This window comes from Lolium rigidum, chromosome 6, assembly GCF_022539505.1.
Source record: "Lolium rigidum isolate FL_2022 chromosome 6, APGP_CSIRO_Lrig_0.1, whole genome shotgun sequence".
In the NCBI taxonomy this organism is placed as follows: domain Eukaryota; kingdom Viridiplantae; phylum Streptophyta; class Magnoliopsida; order Poales; family Poaceae; genus Lolium; species Lolium rigidum.
In genome coordinates this window covers 248,504,362-248,521,845 of record NC_061513.1, presented here as the reverse complement: position 1 = coordinate 248,521,845, position 17,484 = coordinate 248,504,362, and the positions used below count along the sequence as shown (strand labels likewise).

At 48.7% G+C, this 17,484-nt stretch overlaps 1 protein-coding gene across 2 annotated transcripts; it reads left to right on the top strand.

Moving 5' to 3' along the window:
• The first annotated feature begins 589 nt into the window (after positions 1-589).
• On the top strand, positions 590-7,954 carry LOC124666928 (jasmonoyl--L-amino acid synthetase GH3.3-like). Of its 2 annotated transcripts, XM_047204260.1 has the most exons (5): positions 590-630; positions 1,094-1,467; positions 1,550-1,651; positions 1,999-2,810; positions 7,200-7,954. In XM_047204260.1, exons 2-5 carry the CDS (start codon positions 1,172-1,174, stop codon positions 7,751-7,753), a joined length of 1,764 nt encoding a protein of 587 aa, XP_047060216.1. In that variant the 5' UTR covers positions 590-630; positions 1,094-1,171; the 3' UTR covers positions 7,754-7,954. The 2 variants fall into 2 exon arrangements, with proteins under 2 accessions (XP_047060216.1, XP_047060215.1); XM_047204259.1 differs by lacking the exon at positions 590-630 and having other exon boundaries at positions 660-1,467.
• The last annotated feature ends 9,530 nt before the right edge of the window (positions 7,955-17,484 follow it).

The following is a 17,484-nucleotide window of genomic DNA, read 5'->3' as shown; positions in this document are numbered from 1 at the left end:
CTTGCCCATGTCCGTGGTGGCGATGCTTGTTCTCTAGAAAACACGGAGGGAGACGGTGGAGGAGAGCTGGGCGAGATGTTGGCAATTGCGGGGAAAATGTCATTGCCCTTATAAAGGATGGAGACTCAACTGCTATGAATACCGAAGATGGGTATGTCATTGTTCCTGATTCGGCCACTGATGCTAAAGCGTGCCATTAATGGCGCCGCAGCGACTAGATACACATAGAAGTGTAGCAATGCAGTCGTGCAGGAGGCGACGCGATGAAACCCGCTCACCTACCGCTAGGTGGGCCCAACTTAGGTGGACACGGACACTCGATCGTCTGCGCGGGGCTAGGTTTTTACCCATTTCTATCCACGTGGATCAAATTGGATATGTTTGATCATTTGGGTCGGCTTGAATATTTCCCCGATTTCACTTAAACGGGCTCCGCCGCGAGCGTGTATATATGCGCCGGCGTCCTCTCCTCCTCACCGTACTCCCACCGGCCACTATCCCCTCTGTCATCGCGCCTAGGTGTCTTCCCGGGAGAAGAAAAGACGCCCGTGCCGCTTTGTCCGTTGCCGCGGCGCGAGGTGGCCGCGCCCGCCCGTGCATGCCGCGCTCGGCGGACACCCCAAGCCCAAGGTGCGTGCGCCCACGCCGAGTGGGCTCCGGCCTCGTGGCCATGGCTCCTCCGACCTGTTCTTGTCTCTTGCGCTGTACTGTTCCTCTCTGGAGCTCCTGTCTTCGATTCACGCCATTTCGTTCCTGTTGCTGCCTCGAACAAGAGAAAACCGCTGGATCTTTGTCTCTCGCTTCAACCAATTTGGCAAACAGGTCTTGCAAGTTGTTCTACCCCGCGCGCGTAGCGAGAAGCACGCTACCTTGTGGCTGCTGTCCTGAACTGTTCCCTCCTCTGAATTTTGGTGTTTTGTTCCATCGAAGAAAAGTCCTGCTCTTAGTTTTTGTCCCGTTTGAGGCTTTTTTTTTTAATCCGAAAGAGGGCTGTTCGATGCAGAATCTCATCGCTGGCGTTCGTCCTCAAGAGCTGAACCACCACCACTCCCATGTTCTTGACTTGACTTGGTGCCACTTGTTGCTATTGCAGCTTCTTGCATCCCGACCGGGGCAGAGCTAGCGCCACTGCATCAGGAGTGATCATCCTGTAAGAAGAAGCAGCAGCAAGATGTTGGAGAAGAAGGGCGGGAATTTCAGCGGGGAGAAGGTGATCGCCGAGTTCGACCGGCTCACGCGCGACGCCACCAATGTGCAGCGGGAGACGCTCAGGCGGATCCTCGCCGAGAACGGCGCCGCCGAGTACCTGCAGGGGCTGGGCCTCGCCGGCCGCACCGACCCCGGCAGCTTCCGGGCGTGCGTGCCGCTCGCCACGCACGCCGACTTTGAGCCCTACATTAACCGCATCGTCGACGGCGACGCCACGCCCGTCCTCACCGGCAAGCCCGTCACGTCTATCTCCCTAAGGTTTGTCATTAGTTACCAAGTCCACTAGCTCTGGCTTTAGCTCCTCTGTTAGCTCCCGAATACTGATCATGGTGATTTGCAGCTCCGGCACGACGCAGGGGAAGCGCAAATACCTGCTGTTCAACGAGGAGCTCGTCAAGTCCACGATGCAGATATACCGCACCTCCTACGCTTTCAGGAACAGGTGCGTACGTACACAGCAAATCTCCTTCAGATTTCGTTCGAGTTCTGGTGCCAGGCCTCGGTCCGTGGAGTCCTTCTCTCCCATGATTCTGCTGTTCCCAATTCATACACCACGTGAAGCAACAGTGTTGATCGATCAGTGAGTTGAAATGGAGTAATCAAATTATAACCTGTGTGGATTAAATCTTTGATCCGCGCCTAATAACGCACGAGCACGATTGTCGTACAGTCAGTCAGTCATTCTCGTTATAGTTCTACTACTTAGTGAGATCTCCATTAATGAGCTCAATTCTTGGACGACGTGTGTGCTAACTTGTTGATGCAACGACTGCTTAACGACGACGGCAGGGAGTTCCCCGTGGAGAACGGCAAGGCGCTGCAGTTCATCTACAGCAGCCGGCAGTTCACGACCAAGGGCGGGCTGACGGCGACGACGGCCACCACCAACGTGTACCGCAGCGAGGCGTTCAAGGCGACGATGCGCGACGTGCAGTCGCAGTGCTGCAGCCCCGACGAGGTCATCTTCGGCGCCGACTTCGCGCAGTCGCTCTACTGCCACCTCCTCTGCGGCCTGCTCCGCGCCGGCGAGGTGCAGATGGTGTCGGCCACGTTCGCGCACAGCGTCGTGCTCGCCTTCCAGACCTTCGAGCGGGTGTGGGAGGAGCTCTGCGCCGACATCCGCAGCGGCGAACTGTCTCCGATCCGCGTCACCTCGCCGGCCGTCCGGCAGGCCGTGTCGGCGCTCCTGGCCGGGCCGAACCCGGAGCTCGCGGACGCCGTGGCGCGGAAGTGCGCCGGCCTGAGCAACTGGTACGGGGTGATCCCGGCGCTGTGGCCCAACGCCAAGTACGTGTACGGCATCATGACGGGGTCCATGGAGCACTACGTGAAGAAGCTCCGGCACTACGCCGGCGGGCTGCCGCTGATCGCCGCCGAGTACGGCGCGTCCGAGGGGTGGATCGGCGGTAACGTCGAGCCGGCGGTGCCCCCGGAGTGCGCCACCTTCACCGTGCTCCCCGACATCGGCTACTTCGAGTTCATCCCTCTCAGGCGGTCCAGCCCCGACGACGCGTGCTGCTGCCACGGCGAGGCGGAGCCCGTCGGCCTGACGGACGTCGCTGTCGGCGAGCACTACGAGGTCGTCATGACCACCTTCGCAGGTACGCATGCTCCACTGTGCTACCTTTATTACTGTGCATGCATCAACATATATTGAACCCCCAAGCTAGGGCGACAGGCCGATTTTTACGCTTCTTGGGGTGGGGCTCCCTGGGGTCGGTTGGCAGAATCACAACGAGCAGGTGTTTAGGGAACTGGATCCTCTAACTTCTAGAAGGAAAGTTAGACAACCTAACTTTGCTTGTTCAAAATCATGGTTTTTAGATTCAATCGCTTTCGAATAGTTGCCCAAGATATTTTCTATCAGGCTACTTGACGATCTATTAAGATATTACATGATGTCTAGTTTGCTTAGCAATCTCCTCTTTTTTCGGTGGTTGACTTTTTTATCGACCCTCGTTGATCCTTAAATTGTAAACTTTGAATATTCAGTTTATTAATAAAAGGTTGTGTGCATCAACCGATGCAGAGGCCGGATCTCACCCCATTTCGAAAAAAAAGAAAAAACTTTGCTTGTTCAAAACCATTTGGTTAAGGCCAAAATAACTGAAAAACATGTCATAATAATTTGGCCATGTATTTAGATTAATTACAGACATACAAAACTTATGGTAAAATAAAACTTAGTTTAACTTTTTGTGACTACAGTAATTACCCATAGCAATTAATTAGTGTAGATACAACAGGGTACTAATGTTGCAATTCCCTGACTTTGCTTTGTTGTTTATCCTAACTTGCCTTCTGAACATTAAAGGAGCCGGTGTTTAGGTGTTTAGTTCCTCCTTGATCTTGAACTTGGCCGACAACATCTAGAGAATACTTTGTGAACAACGATCAACATGGTCAGATCTAAAAAACCCTAACCCATTTGGAAGGGGGGGATCAAATCTACCATTGGACGGAGAGAGACTGGTCCCATCTAAGGAGGCATCCTCGGAGATCTTGTATGTGCTAGATGTGCTAGAGTTGGTGCCGATGGTCCCGGTGAACCTACGGGAGCCAGTCGAGCCGCGATGGTAGCTAGAAAAGGAGGAAATGCGGGCGGGATCCACGGTAATGGCAAGCGTGCCACGGAAAAGGGACGAAGCCTGGTGGGACCTCTATCTACCGGCTAGACCCAGTTTCCCCCACTGCTCTGCTCGATGCGTACCCGGTTCTGGGGAAAAATGTCCCCACCGGTAGCCCGTCCTCCCCATTGAATCCTCGTGGCCGCCCTAGCTGCCACGCTCGCCCTCGTCCTCGCCATAAGCCCATGTGCAAAGGGGACGACTGATTTAACACTTGCACCATGATCGGGTCAACTGGTGTCACTGCGTAGTACGGAGCCCACCGTCTTCGAACTCGCGGAACTTCCCCTTGCTCCTTGCGGCCCACCTAGGAGAAAGCTTTGCCGGGTGCGGTAGAGGGGGCAGAGGTGGCAACGAATACATGGAGGCGGGGAGTTGGTTGATGGGGCGTGAGAGTCAAAGAGAGAGGGGCCGGTGACTGGAGTGGAGTGCGTGCATGAGAGCACATGTTCCACCTCCCGCGCTTCTCCACGCGGCAGTGTGGCATTCCCCTCGAATGGGCCATGTTCCACGGAATTTGCAGATTTGGATGTTCCTCCTGAAACAAGAAGGAGGGTGCTTTAATACTCGTGCTGGGCACAGCGTGTGGAGAGCCAAGAAAACCAAACTGGCTAAATTCATCATCCTAGGACCTGGTTAGAGTGGCTGCGAACTATCAAACGCGCCCCTAGCAAATCCAGTGCCTGGTTAGAGTGGTTGCGGGCTATCAAACGCACCCCTAGTAAATCGAGTTCGTGGTTTGGAGAGACATTACAGTACAGTAAAGACAGTAGATTTTTCTTCAGTCGATAGGCTTTCCTCGTTGTTGGCATCACGCCTGACTTGGAAAGGGGGGGGGGGGGGCATTGACTTTGCATATCGCCTTCGAGTTCCAAACCCTTGTGCTCGGTGATCACTCCTTCACTGCGCTTCCATAAAACAAGTGGAGCGTCCACTTTTCAGACAAATAAATGTCCAAAATTCCTAATGGCCATTGGGCAGATAAAGGCGGTCACCGGTCGATGGAATCCTGCTGAAACGCACAGGGATTTGAAGTGGACGTTATACTGGCGTTTTTCTGTTGGGTTATCTAGTCCAGAGTTTAGTGGGTCAATTTGGTCACAACTAAGCCGGCCATCTGATGAACTAGAGACTTTATTTTGTTGCGACATATATTGGGGGAGTGGGTACTTTTTGAGGGGATACAGAAGAGCAAAGTCGCAGTGCTACAGTAGCTTCTCACATTGCTTCACGAAACAGAACATAGATAGTAGCCTGGTACGGTATAAAGACCATTTGTATCCGGTTTGTGCGCGTACTGCATTAGATGTGGTGTTACTGTCAGTCTGTCGATCACAAGGTAGCTTGCGCTGAATGATCTGTATGAAAGTTACACAGTCGAGTGTACATTAACTTTGCTGACTACTGGACACGGGTGATGCGGGCGCAACTCCTTTCCTGCAGCAAAAAAAACAAGGTGATGCAAGTCCAAGGACTTTTTCAGCACTATCTGAAGTGAACATAATCATTTCATAAGTGGATAGACATCTCAGCTCTCACTTGTCTCTAAAAATGCTCATTGTTTTACCCAAAACCACAAGAAAAATCTTGGTTGGTACTTCATGGCTTCCACTTGGGAGCTAATTGGCTAGCATCCATCGGCTATCAAACACGTACGCCTATGTGTAAATAATCCACGGATTAGGTGTTGAACCGGTGGAGCAACAACAACAACAACAGTATGTTAGGACAAAAGGGTGACTCCTATGGCTGTCTATCGCTTTGCGTTTGTTCATCGTTCTTGGCGAGGAGCAGTTTGCTTGGAACTCGGACTGTTCCATTCCCGGAGCAGGTCGCAGGCCATGCATTCACACTGCTGAATGCAACACCTATAACTGTCAAACAAAACAAAACAAAAATAAGAACGAAGACCAATACCAGCTAGAAAAACTCTACCTCGCTACCATGATCTTATCCTGCTCTTGTTTAGTCTTCAGTACGTCAGTTAATCCGTCGGATCTGTCGTAGCATTCGGACTTTGATCACTCCTAGCTGCATATATAGCTCCATGCATTAGTTGAGTATGGGTGCCACATAAAGGACCCTGTACAGGAGATGTTGTGTCCCGTGGCCCTGGAGATAATTAAACGGATAAGAACGGCACAATATGCAAGTGGTCAGGTACAGGTGCATGTCCAATCTGTCAACACAGAGTGGTCACCGGATCACATCTGCTATTGCTATCTTGGAGGGACCGAACTAGAAATATTGAAATGTTTGTTTGGATGTTTGTCTTGTGTTGGCCTATCATCCTACATGCTGTATTAGGCCTTTTACCATTATACTTAAATTTTTTTTTTTGCGCAAGTAATAAAGTGCCCATTTTCGAAAAACTTAATTTTTTGGGGGAAAGCATGTATGATTTGATATTACTAGAGGTTTTTTCACGAGTGTTCCATTAGTGTTGTGTTTTGGGAGAGTTTGTAGGGCTGCATGTGTTGAAAAATCTATCAAATAATATGATATTCTACAAATACCACATGAAAAATATATAGCATCATGTATCTAATGATAATGATTTTGTATTTTGCATCTTCATGATTTTTAGTTAAAACTTGGTCAGACATTACATGATTTGATTTTTTTAAAAGAGTATGATCATTATTATTGAAACAGAGGTACTACGGATGAAAATTTATTTTCATGCACTCTATAACTTGCTTCTATCAAATTTTTATATAATCATGTATGATTATACTTTTTCTTACTTCTTCTAGACACGCTATAAATGTCTTTAACATAGAGGCATTGATATATTATTGCTATGGGTATTAAATAGGCGCCTAGAGGCGTTCTATAAGGTAATTAATAAACTTGCACAAATATTATATGAACACAAATTGTTTAGCACTATTCATAAACTGACTTTATGTTGTAGCTACTAGACACAATTTTAGACACTACTTACATTTGTGGATACATTTTTTCATAGTTGATTGTTGCCGGTGTGAGGATTGATTCCAACACTTTCTTTAATGTTTTTTTTTTCTCTATGCTAGAGTACAGAAACAATATACAGTGTCTTTAATAATGTCTTGTAGAATGCATATCTTTCGTCATAGCGACAGGTTTTATAGTGACACTTAACCAAACGTCTAGACAAAACTCTAATGTCACAAACAGGAGCCAATATGTTGTCTCTACATGCTATTCCTATGTTAGTGATAGTGTTGATCCTCCCGAACAGCCCTAACTGGACAATTCTCATCTTAGAAGTGACGCATTTCTACTACTGATTAAGAAAATTGTGATGCCTAATGAACTTCTTGGTTTACTAATCGATTTATTTACTAGTGATTATTGATTCTGGGATGAATTTGGCAGGATTGTACCGATACCGGCTGGGCGACGTGGTGCAGGTGGCCGGGTTCCACAACGCTACCCCGAAGCTCAAGTTCGTGTGCCGGCGGAACCTGATGCTGTCCATCAACATCGACAAGAACAGCGAGCAGGATCTGCAGCTCGCCGTGGACACCGCGGCCGCCAAGTTCCTGGCCGTGGAGAAGCTGGAGGTGGTGGACTACACGAGCCACGCGGACATGTCGTCGGACCCGGCTCACTACGTCATCTTCTTCGAGCTCAACGCCGCCGCCACGGATGTCGCCGCCGACGTGCTGCAGGGGTGCTGCGACGAGCTGGACCTGTCCTTCGCCGACCCCGGGTACGTGGGGTCGCGGCGGTCCGGCGCCATTGGCCCGCTGGAGCTGCGGGTGCTGCAGAGGGGCACGTTCCAGAAGGTACTGCGGCATTACCTGGCGATGGGCTCCCCTGTGAGCCAGTTCAAGTCGCCGCGGTGCGTCGCGCGGTCCAACGCCGGCGTGCTCCAGATACTCGCCGGCAACACCGCCAAGGTCTTCTTCAGCGCCGCCTACGACTGACGCCAGGATCGCTCGTCTAGTCACATGAGAAGACAACGTGTGATCGAGCCAGCCACCTCTGTAAGATATCTGAACCATAGGTGCAGCGAAGTGAAGATGTAACAGCGATGTGTCAGTAGTCTCTACCTTGTGCGGTGTTGCCGAGTGTGGCCACTAGCCAACGTGTACCGGTGAATGTACCTACCAGTTCGGTCTGCTCAACCTCCACTCCTTTGATCCGGCCGTGTTGTCTACAATTGAAGACGCCAAATCTTAGTGGAACAACTTGGTACTCGCCTACCCTGGAAGAAGGAAGGCGATGTCCTCCGTCATAATGCTCGTGTCTTGGGAAATTTTGTGTGACCGCAATGCGAGAGTTTTTAGCAACATGCGAGCCTTTCCTACCGGGTACCGTATTTGGACCTGTTTGCTATCAAGTGACGACCCCCTCCCCCGTGGCTCTTGCCAAGGGCGATGACTCGGGGTGATCTCCTTCCCAACCCATCTGCCGCCGAGTGCGCTTCCTCCCCGCACCGGGCGTCTCCTCGCAACTTCTTCAGATTCCTTGGTGGCGGATCTGGTCGGGGTGCGGTGATGCGCCGGCGTGCGTGCGGGCCTCCGGGCTTGGGCGGGCGGCACCGCGATCCAGCAGCTGGTGGTGGTTGCCTCTGGCGGCGCCATGCCGGCGGCGAAGGTGCGGGTTGGGACGAGCCGATTGGGTGCAAACCCTAGGCCGGTTTCTCCTTGCCCTCTCCGTGGTGTCGGCTATCGGGGGTGGAGGGCCGACTGTTGGGCTGTTGCGTTGCCCAAGCGTGGGCTTGTCTCCGGACTTGATCTATGCTTGGTGTTGTCAGCATTGCCTCCGACAACCCAGGATGATCGGCGGCGTTTGGGCCTGACTTGAATAAAGGTGGCGGTCCTTGGGTTTCTCTTGTGGGAAGATGAAGACCTGCACCTGTCCTTCTTGATATGGCCGAAGTAGAGTTCCGGAAGGCTCTGCCGGCAAATGTAACAGTGCACCTATTGCCTGGTATTTGCTGGATCGGGTGGTATTTGGTCGTGCACACCCATGCTTTTATTCCGACCATTTGGTTCTGGAAGGAGCGGCACGAAGATCTGTTCTGTCGTTTCACCAGGCGGAGAATATCATGAAGGCACAGATTGAAGAACTAGTAATGGAGGTTTAAGTTTATGCGCTGTTGAGACACTTGCTTGGTATTCTGGCCTTTGCAACATCAGTATGTAAGTGGGGACGACATCACAGGTGAAGTTCAGAGTCTTACCTTTCAATATGAAAATCCAAGGTTGGGTTTAATTGGTTGTGCCTGGCAATGTCCTTGTTGAAGGCATTGGTTTGAAAGCGGGGACTATCTTCAGAGTGAAACCTAATATCTTTGATCGAGCGACGATGACGCTTGTGCACTGTTTTCTTTCTTGAAGACGTCGTTTTTGAAGAGTCTGGCTTTAATTGGTTGTGTGTTTCTTTTTGCGGGTCAAGTGTGTTGTCTTGGTGGTAGTGTGTTGTCTTCATATATTAATATATTCTCTTTTATTTTAAAAAAGTGACGACGGCCCCAAACTTGTTGAATTCGAAGCATGGGGTCTCCCTGTTTTTTATTTGCTGCAACGTGCAAGTCAAGCGTTGACAGGAAGTCCCGAGAGAAACGCAGCTGGAGATATGCTTTGTGCCTGCGGTTGGGAGAGCAGAGCACTCGGCCTCTCCCCAGGCACGTCACATGGCTGGGCACACCAGCAACTAGTACAAAGCAGCAGCAGTCCACATGCACGAGAGATATAGCTGGAGGCCGGGGCCAAGAGCAGAGCACTGCGGATATGTATGATCGTCGTCCGTCGCGGTCCGGGGCCATGGGCCGGCACAAAGGGTACGCGTGGTTGTGACTGGCCTACGTGCCGGTCGCCGGCCGGTGTGCTTGGGGCCAGCCACGCCGCACGCCGCCGGGGCGCCGTTGGGTCCGAGCGACGCACGGCAGTGCCACATGTTGATGCTGATGCATGAGTTGAGACCCTTGACGTGAGGGTTCCCGGCTGGATATTCGCGGATAATCTCTTGTCAATTGTCATGGAGAGGCATGTGATTGTGATGGGCCCTGAAATATTGGTGGCGCATCTGAATTCTAATTGTTCACCATCTAGCAAAGCAATGACATGTTCCTAGATAAGTACGTGGTAAATAAACTACAGAACATTTTGCCCATAATTTACATGTTCAGCAAACAACAACGCGCACGTACTACACATAAACTGCTAGACGCCTACAGCACGTGGCAGAAGAACGCACACGACACAGCACGGTGCACGGTGGCGCTGGCCGAGCGGCGGTGCTCACGGTTCTTTGGCCGGCGGTTCGTTGCGGTGACCGGCCTGGTACGACGGGAAAGGGTTGGCGCCCTTCACGGCCCAGCCGGCGGCGAAGACCGCGGCCCCGGCGAGGCCGGCGGCGCCCCAGGCTCGCGAGTACCAGCGGCTGTACCGGCGACTGACGTAGAGCCACTGCTCCCGCAGCGTCGCCGGATCAGGGTTGATCGGGTCCGGCGGGTGCGGGTACTGCGGGCGCTTCAGCCACCCCTTCTCCGGCGGGTTGGGGTACTCCTGCCCTCGCGACCACGCGCTGCTCCGGGCATCGGTGGGTGCAGCGCTGTTCTCTGCTTCCTCGATGCCCGGCGTTGCACGGTGCGGCGGCCGTTGATCGGTTGGTGCCTGCTCTGCCATGCTCGCCAGTCGCCACCTACAGGTTCTTTGGCACCTTGGGTTTCCTTTCCTATCAAGGTTTTTGCTGCATTCCTTGCGTGTTGGGACTTGGGAGGTGACAACGTGTTCGTGCCACAAAGGATATCTGAAAGCGGTGCTCTTCCAGGCAAATGCAGAAGGTGCCAGAAAACTCACAATGCGGTCCAACATTTCTTTTTTCAACACAAGCAGACCAACGCAGGTAGTGGTACAAGAAACACTCACAACAGTCCAGCACAGGCAGGGCTGCCTGGTTTGTGGGCTCAAATTGACTCGTCAATTGCTTGCCAACGTAATGTTTGGGCTTACAAGTTGGTGTACCAAAATCTGCCGGGCTAGCCTAGCTTTTGATGAGCTAGCCCCGTTAGAACATCTACTATTATAATCGGAAATTTACTTTCGATCTTTGGTGTATATATGCTCTTGCTACTGGAAAAAAACATTTTAACATGTAAAAATCTGGACATTTCATACGTACATACCGATGTTCTATGTACGCACGCTACATGTAAAAAAAGATAAAGATTGGCGTGAAGAGCTTTTCTGTAGCACCGAATGCTTTTTTTGTACACAAACTTTTTTTACATAGACACAATAATATCGGTTTTCCGTGATACAGTTTTGCGAGCACATAGAACGTCGAGATGTACGGGCATCATATTTCGCGGAATTTTTAACCTTTTAAATTTTGTTCAAAACTCTTTTTAAAAACAAGAAACATTAGCTCCTTAGATGGTCTCTCCTTCATAGTTGAGGCACATTGGAAGGTCAAGAGCGCCGGAGTTAGAGTAGAGTACCAAGTGATAATGAAAACACTACCAGGAGGCAAAGAAAAGGATGGTGTGATGGGCCATGTTGAAAGTTGGGTTTAAATTTATGTCTTGTCGTTGATAAAACCACTCATCATTGAGACCTATCTAGATGGAGTAAGGATCAAAGTTTCCTTGTTCGAGGAACCAAAAGTATATGTGAGAATGTTAAAAGGGATTGCAGGAATTTGAATACACCGTAGTTGGAAAAACACATGATTAAGATTGCCATGTTTGGTGAATTCCTATAAAATTTCAAAACAGAAGAATCTCGCGAGATGATGTGTCTTTCAATGGTGCACAAGAAGCAATCATGGTGATTTCATAGGATTAGGAGAGAGAGTAGACAGAGATCAAGTGTAAGTGCTTTTGAGTTCTCAGAGGAAACAAGTGAGCTTAGTGTTCGTGTTGACATTTTTTTACATAAAAGAGGACACCAATAAATTCCATAATAATTTGGTACCCAAAGGGCTCCCATAGAAAAATTCCTATGCTTTTTTTACTTGAAAAATTCCTATGGGTTGAAAACCTCCGAACTTTCCAACTTGCTCTAATCCAAAGAGGCTTGCGTGAGCTTTACAAACCGCTAAGACCGAAATAGTAGTTAAAAAAAAGACCGAAATAATAGTTAAAAAAAGACCAAAATAATAGTGGTGCTTATACATCTGTACAGCAAACAAAGCATATATGTACATGTATAGAAATAAACGTATGAAAGACGCAAATAACTTGCCAAAACACACCTTTCCTCTGTTCACCACCTACGACCTCGCATTGCTAGACCCCCTTTTTTCTTGCAGTATTTCTCTTGCCGCTATCAATCGACTTGTTATTATCGATACACGGGTTTTTTGTTGGTCTTTACCGTGTCGAAGATGGCCTCGAGGACCCTGACGCGCTCGTCCTTGGCCTTGAGCTCCATGATCAGCGCAGGGAGCTCCTGGTCGTTCTTCTCCTTGGTCACCATGAGGACCCTCCGCTGGGCCACGGCCTCCCGCTGGAGCGTCTCCGCGTGCAGCGTGGCCGCCTCGTCCGCCGCCGTGTGGCGCACCACCTCGTCGTGCCTGCGCCGCAGCGCGTCGGCGCGCTCCCTCAGGCGCTCCTCCCGCGCCAGCAGCTGCTCCCGCTGCGACGATGAACTGGTGCTCGCCGGCGACAGAGCCGACGTGAGCGACTCCCAGCACGACGCCATCGCGACTCGCGTGCGCCGTTACTGGATCGGTCGATCGAGGAGATCGACGAGCCGCGTGATTTTGGTTTTCTCGCGTTAGGAGTTAACTTATTAATCATTAACTGTTCGCGGCAGACGTGTGATATGTTGAAAGGAGTTCCTGCCGACGCCGGCTCCAACTTTTTACCCCAACACTAGCTAGGACGGTGTCCGTGCGTTCTACTACTACCTGTGTTCGGCGCGGGGGATCAAACTTGTTCTGCACGAGCACGATTCTCCGTAGGAGTACATGAATCTATAATCGTTTTGTTGGTAAAAAAAGGTTGCCAGCACGCGAGGGACTCACCACAGGTGAGCTAGCAGCGCTCTCCATTGTCCGTGCCTGGACCTTGATCTCCCCGGCTCGGATGGGCTGCGGCAATTAGCCTTAATTTGCCTTAATTTTGTCATTACGGTGACAACAACATTAACCGATCATGACTAGAGCACCGAATAAAATTAAAATTATAGACAGAGAGTACTATGAGATGTTATCGAACCTCCCTACCTATGCATAGTGCATCATTCTATCAAATACTCCCTCCGTTCCAATAAATAAAACGTCCTAGTTTTTCATGTTTTTTGATAAAAAAAAATACTTCAAATATATAAAAATTGTTGGTATTGCATTAGCATCATTAGAAAGTTATTTCCGCAATGAATCCAACGATACTAATAACGTATACAATATAATCAACATCTTAATGTTGACCTTGAGCGCATCTCCCGGGCATCAAGTCCAACCAGTCCAGCACTTCAATTCTCTCCAGTCCTCGTCTTCTTGGCGGGTCCCTAGATCTACTCGAACACACTTGATTAGTGTATCATACTCAGACTCAAGAATATTGGGTAAAAAAATTAATTCAGTAATTCTGTATAACTCCTATACCTTTTCCAGCTTGTCCGGGGAGTAGTTGGGAATGATAGCATCTATCATGAATGACCCAAACACCACCGCCTTCAGTAGACCGAAGAGCTTCTTTATCGGCTCGTTCACCCTGGGCATGAGATAAAACATGCTACAAAACTGCTATCAGACGGAGGGAGCGAAGCGAGGATGATATCAGTTATGTATTTCATAGACGTAGAGAAAACCCTAGTCTTTCACCTGGTTCAACAGGGAGACACGATTGATATCATGCTTGAGCATACAACCTCCTTCCCCGAGTTTGCAATTCAGAATTGCTTTGGTCAACTTGTACTCTTCAAGTCCTATATGATTGTGGAACCTTATCTTCAAATCACCATGTTAAACATTGTAATACAAGTATTTATACTACTATAGAGACCTCTTGGCTTGCTCGAGATCAAGCAGTGATGAGTTACTTGGTAAAGTCACTAGATCAAGACCTCTTGGCTGGCTCAGATGATCGTACTAGAGCATGCTCGACGATTCAGAGTCTTTTTGCATCGCAGTCTCGAGCCCCTGTGAATTTTTTGCGCAGTGCACTGATCAATACCAAGAAGCAAGACACGACAGCTCGGCAGTTCATTGCCACCATGCAGGATTTTGTACAAGAGCCAGCTGCTGCCGGCAAAACCGTGGATCAGGATGAACTCAAGGGATATATTCTTGGCGGTCTGGATGATGATGGCTATACACCGTTTGTTACTTCTATTAATGCAAATCCTGCTACTACATGTGTTGACATGTGCTCGCAGCTTCAGGCTTTTGATGATCACCAGACCTCTCTGTCTCAGTCTGGCCAGAGCAACACTATTTTTTAGAGCAGTGCCAATACCGCTGCACTTGGTGGTGGTGGTGTACTTCAACTCCGAGATGACAGTGCTCCTCCTCGGCGTGATGACTGCCCTCAACATGATGATCGTGGTTACAAGTTTGATGATCGTGATGGCTACAATCGGCGTGATGATAGACATGGCGGCGGTGGTGGCTACCGTCGAGATGATAGAGATGGCTATAACATGCGAGATGATAGGCAGTATCGTGATCGCCGTGATGCTCGGGGGTACAATCGACGTGCTGACAGAGATATGCAGCGTCGTGATGGAGGTGACCGTGGACGCACACCTAGTCGTTTTGGTTATACTAGCTGGCAGATTTGCACAAAGTATGGGCACCCTGCACGTGATTGTTGGTGGCGCTATTCTGATCGTGATGATGAGGATGAGTACCGCACTCGCAATGAGAAGGGTGCATATGGAATTGATACCAACTGGTACATGGACACTGGTGCCACGGATCACATCACATGACAACTAAACAAGTTGCATACTCATCAAAACTATAAGGGTCGTGATCAAGTCCACAATGCCAGTGGGACAGGTATGGCAATACAACATATTGGTCATTCAACATTACATACCCCTCATAGTTCCTTGCATCTGAATAATATTCTTCATGTTCCTTGTGCCACCAAAAACTTGTTATCAGCTCATAGATTACCCTAGACAATAATGCTTTTGCTGAAATTCGCCCATTTTTATTTTTGATAAAGGAACATGCCACCAAGAAAATTCTCTTTAAGGGTCCCTGTCATGACGGCCTCTACCTCCTTGTGCCCATCACCAGTGTTGCCGATCCCCACAAGCACACCTTCATCACCATCAAGCCGTCTTCATCCACATGGCATCATCGTCTAGGACATCCATCTTCTTTTATTGTTCAACAAGTTCTTAGGAAAAAAAATTAGCCTACGCTCCTGAAATAAATCCATATGTATGTGATTTTTGTGAGCAAGCAAAGATTCACCAATTACCATATCCTGTTTCCACTAGTGTTTCTACTGTTCCTTTGGAACAAGTTTTTTCTGATGTATGGAGTCCTGCCCCAGCCTCTCTTGGAAAACATCAGTATTATGTAAGCTTTATTGATGACTATAGTAAGTTTACATGCATCTATTTGCTAAAAAGGAGATGCGATGTTTATCAAGTTTTTCTTAATTTTTAGCAGCTTGTTGAACGTAAATTTAAAAGAAAAATAATCACTATGCAAACCAACAGGGGTTGTGAATATGAAAAACTCCACGGTTTCTTTCAAAAAGTGGGAATTACTCATCATGTTTCTTGCCCACATGCTCACCAACAAAATGGCTCTGCTGAGCGCAAGCATAGACATATTGTAGAGGTTGGTCTTGCTCTTATAGCCAATGCCTTTATGCCCCTTAAGTTCTGGGATGTAGCTTTCCTTACTGTCATCTTCCTCATCAATTTACTACCAACCAAAGTTCTTGATCTTGTGTCTCCAGCTGAAAAATTACTTCATGTCAAGCCAAACTATGATGCTCTCCGTATCTTTGGTTGTGCCTGTTGGCCCAATCTCCGCCCATACAATAGACACAAGCTTTCTTTCCAGTCAAAAAAGTGCACTTTTCTTGGCTATAGTCCTCTTCACAAGGGTGTTAAGTGTGTTGATGTCTCCACCGGTCGTATTTATATATCTCGTGATGTAGTGTTTGATGATAATATTTTTCCTTTTCAGTCTCTGCATCCAAATGCCGGTGCACAACTTAGAGCTAAAATTCTTTTACTACCTGACACTTTTTCATCATCACATGCAAATGAGGGAGTAAATGTTAATGATTATATGCATATTGTCCCTGTTACTGATGCTCTACATGTTTCTGGTGATATTATAGAAAATGCAGATTTTAATTCTGGAGATTATGGTGAAAATTTGGCTCAAAATGGTGCACAAACAAGAAATCTGGATGCAAGTCAAAACAGCACAAGTTCCAATGCTGATTCACCTACCAGCCATCCCCCTTGGATCTGCAGCCCAGATCCCCCTCGTCCGCAATGCCTATCTCTGGCCGCTCCTCGTCCGCCACGTCTCAGTCAGGTGGCGCTGTGGCCGACCGCGCTGGGGCCCGCCCACATGCGCCTGCGGCGGGAAACGGAGAAAGCGTGTCGTCGCCCGCGCGCCATGATGACCCTGCAGATAGCACGTGGGCCATGGAATCTCCGCCAGGCTCTCCCAGCTCGCCACCTGCACAAAATGACAACACAGAAGATGCTGATGTTGAAAACGATGCTGACACTGATTCTAATGTAGATAACATATCTCCTGCTGGTTCTGCTGCTTCAAGTACAGATTCTGATGGGGATTCTTCACCCGAACCATTGTGACCTCGTACTAGGCTTCAAAGAGGTATCCGTAAACCTCGTCAATATTATGACGATACTATTTGGTGTGGCATGTTCTCTTCCACAGGTGAACCTGGTAATCTGGCGGAGGCACTTGGAGATGAAAAATCACGACAAGCAATGAATGAAGAACACACAACGTTAATGCAAAACAATACCTGGCAGTTAGTACCCCCAAATTCCACTAACAATCTTATTGATTGCAAGTGGGTTTATAGAGTCAAGAAACATGCAGATAGCACAGTTGAACGGTACAAGGCTCGCTTGGTTGCAAAAGGGTTCAAACAAAGATATGGTCTTGATTATGCCCCATTGTTAAATCAGCAAATGTTCGTCTTGTTTTTTCTGTTGCAGTGTCTAGAGGATGGAGCCTCAGACAGTTAGATGTCAAAAACGTGTTTCTCCATGGCGTTCTGGAGGAGGAAGTATATATGAAGCAACCACCTGGGTATGAAGATCCTCGCTTTCCACATTATATTTGAAAATTAGATAAATCTCTTTATGGCCTAAACTACAAGAACTTGATTTCACAGCATCCAAAGCAAACACCTCATTATTTCTGTTTAGCAGGTCGGATGTTACTATGTTCATTCTTGTTTATGTTGATCATATCATTGTTGCAATTTCATCTGATGCGGCAACCACTGCTCTTTTACGGAAGTTGAATCATGATTTTGCACTTAAGGATCATGGTGATTTGCACTTCTTCCTGGGCATTGAGGTAAAAAAGAGTTCAAACGGTGTTGTCTTAACACAAGAGAAATATGCAATGGATTTGCTTAAGAAGTTTGGCATCTTACAATGTACCACTTGTCCTACACATTTGTCAATCACAGAAAAGTTATCCTTGATAGATAGAGAACCCCTTGACGCTGAGG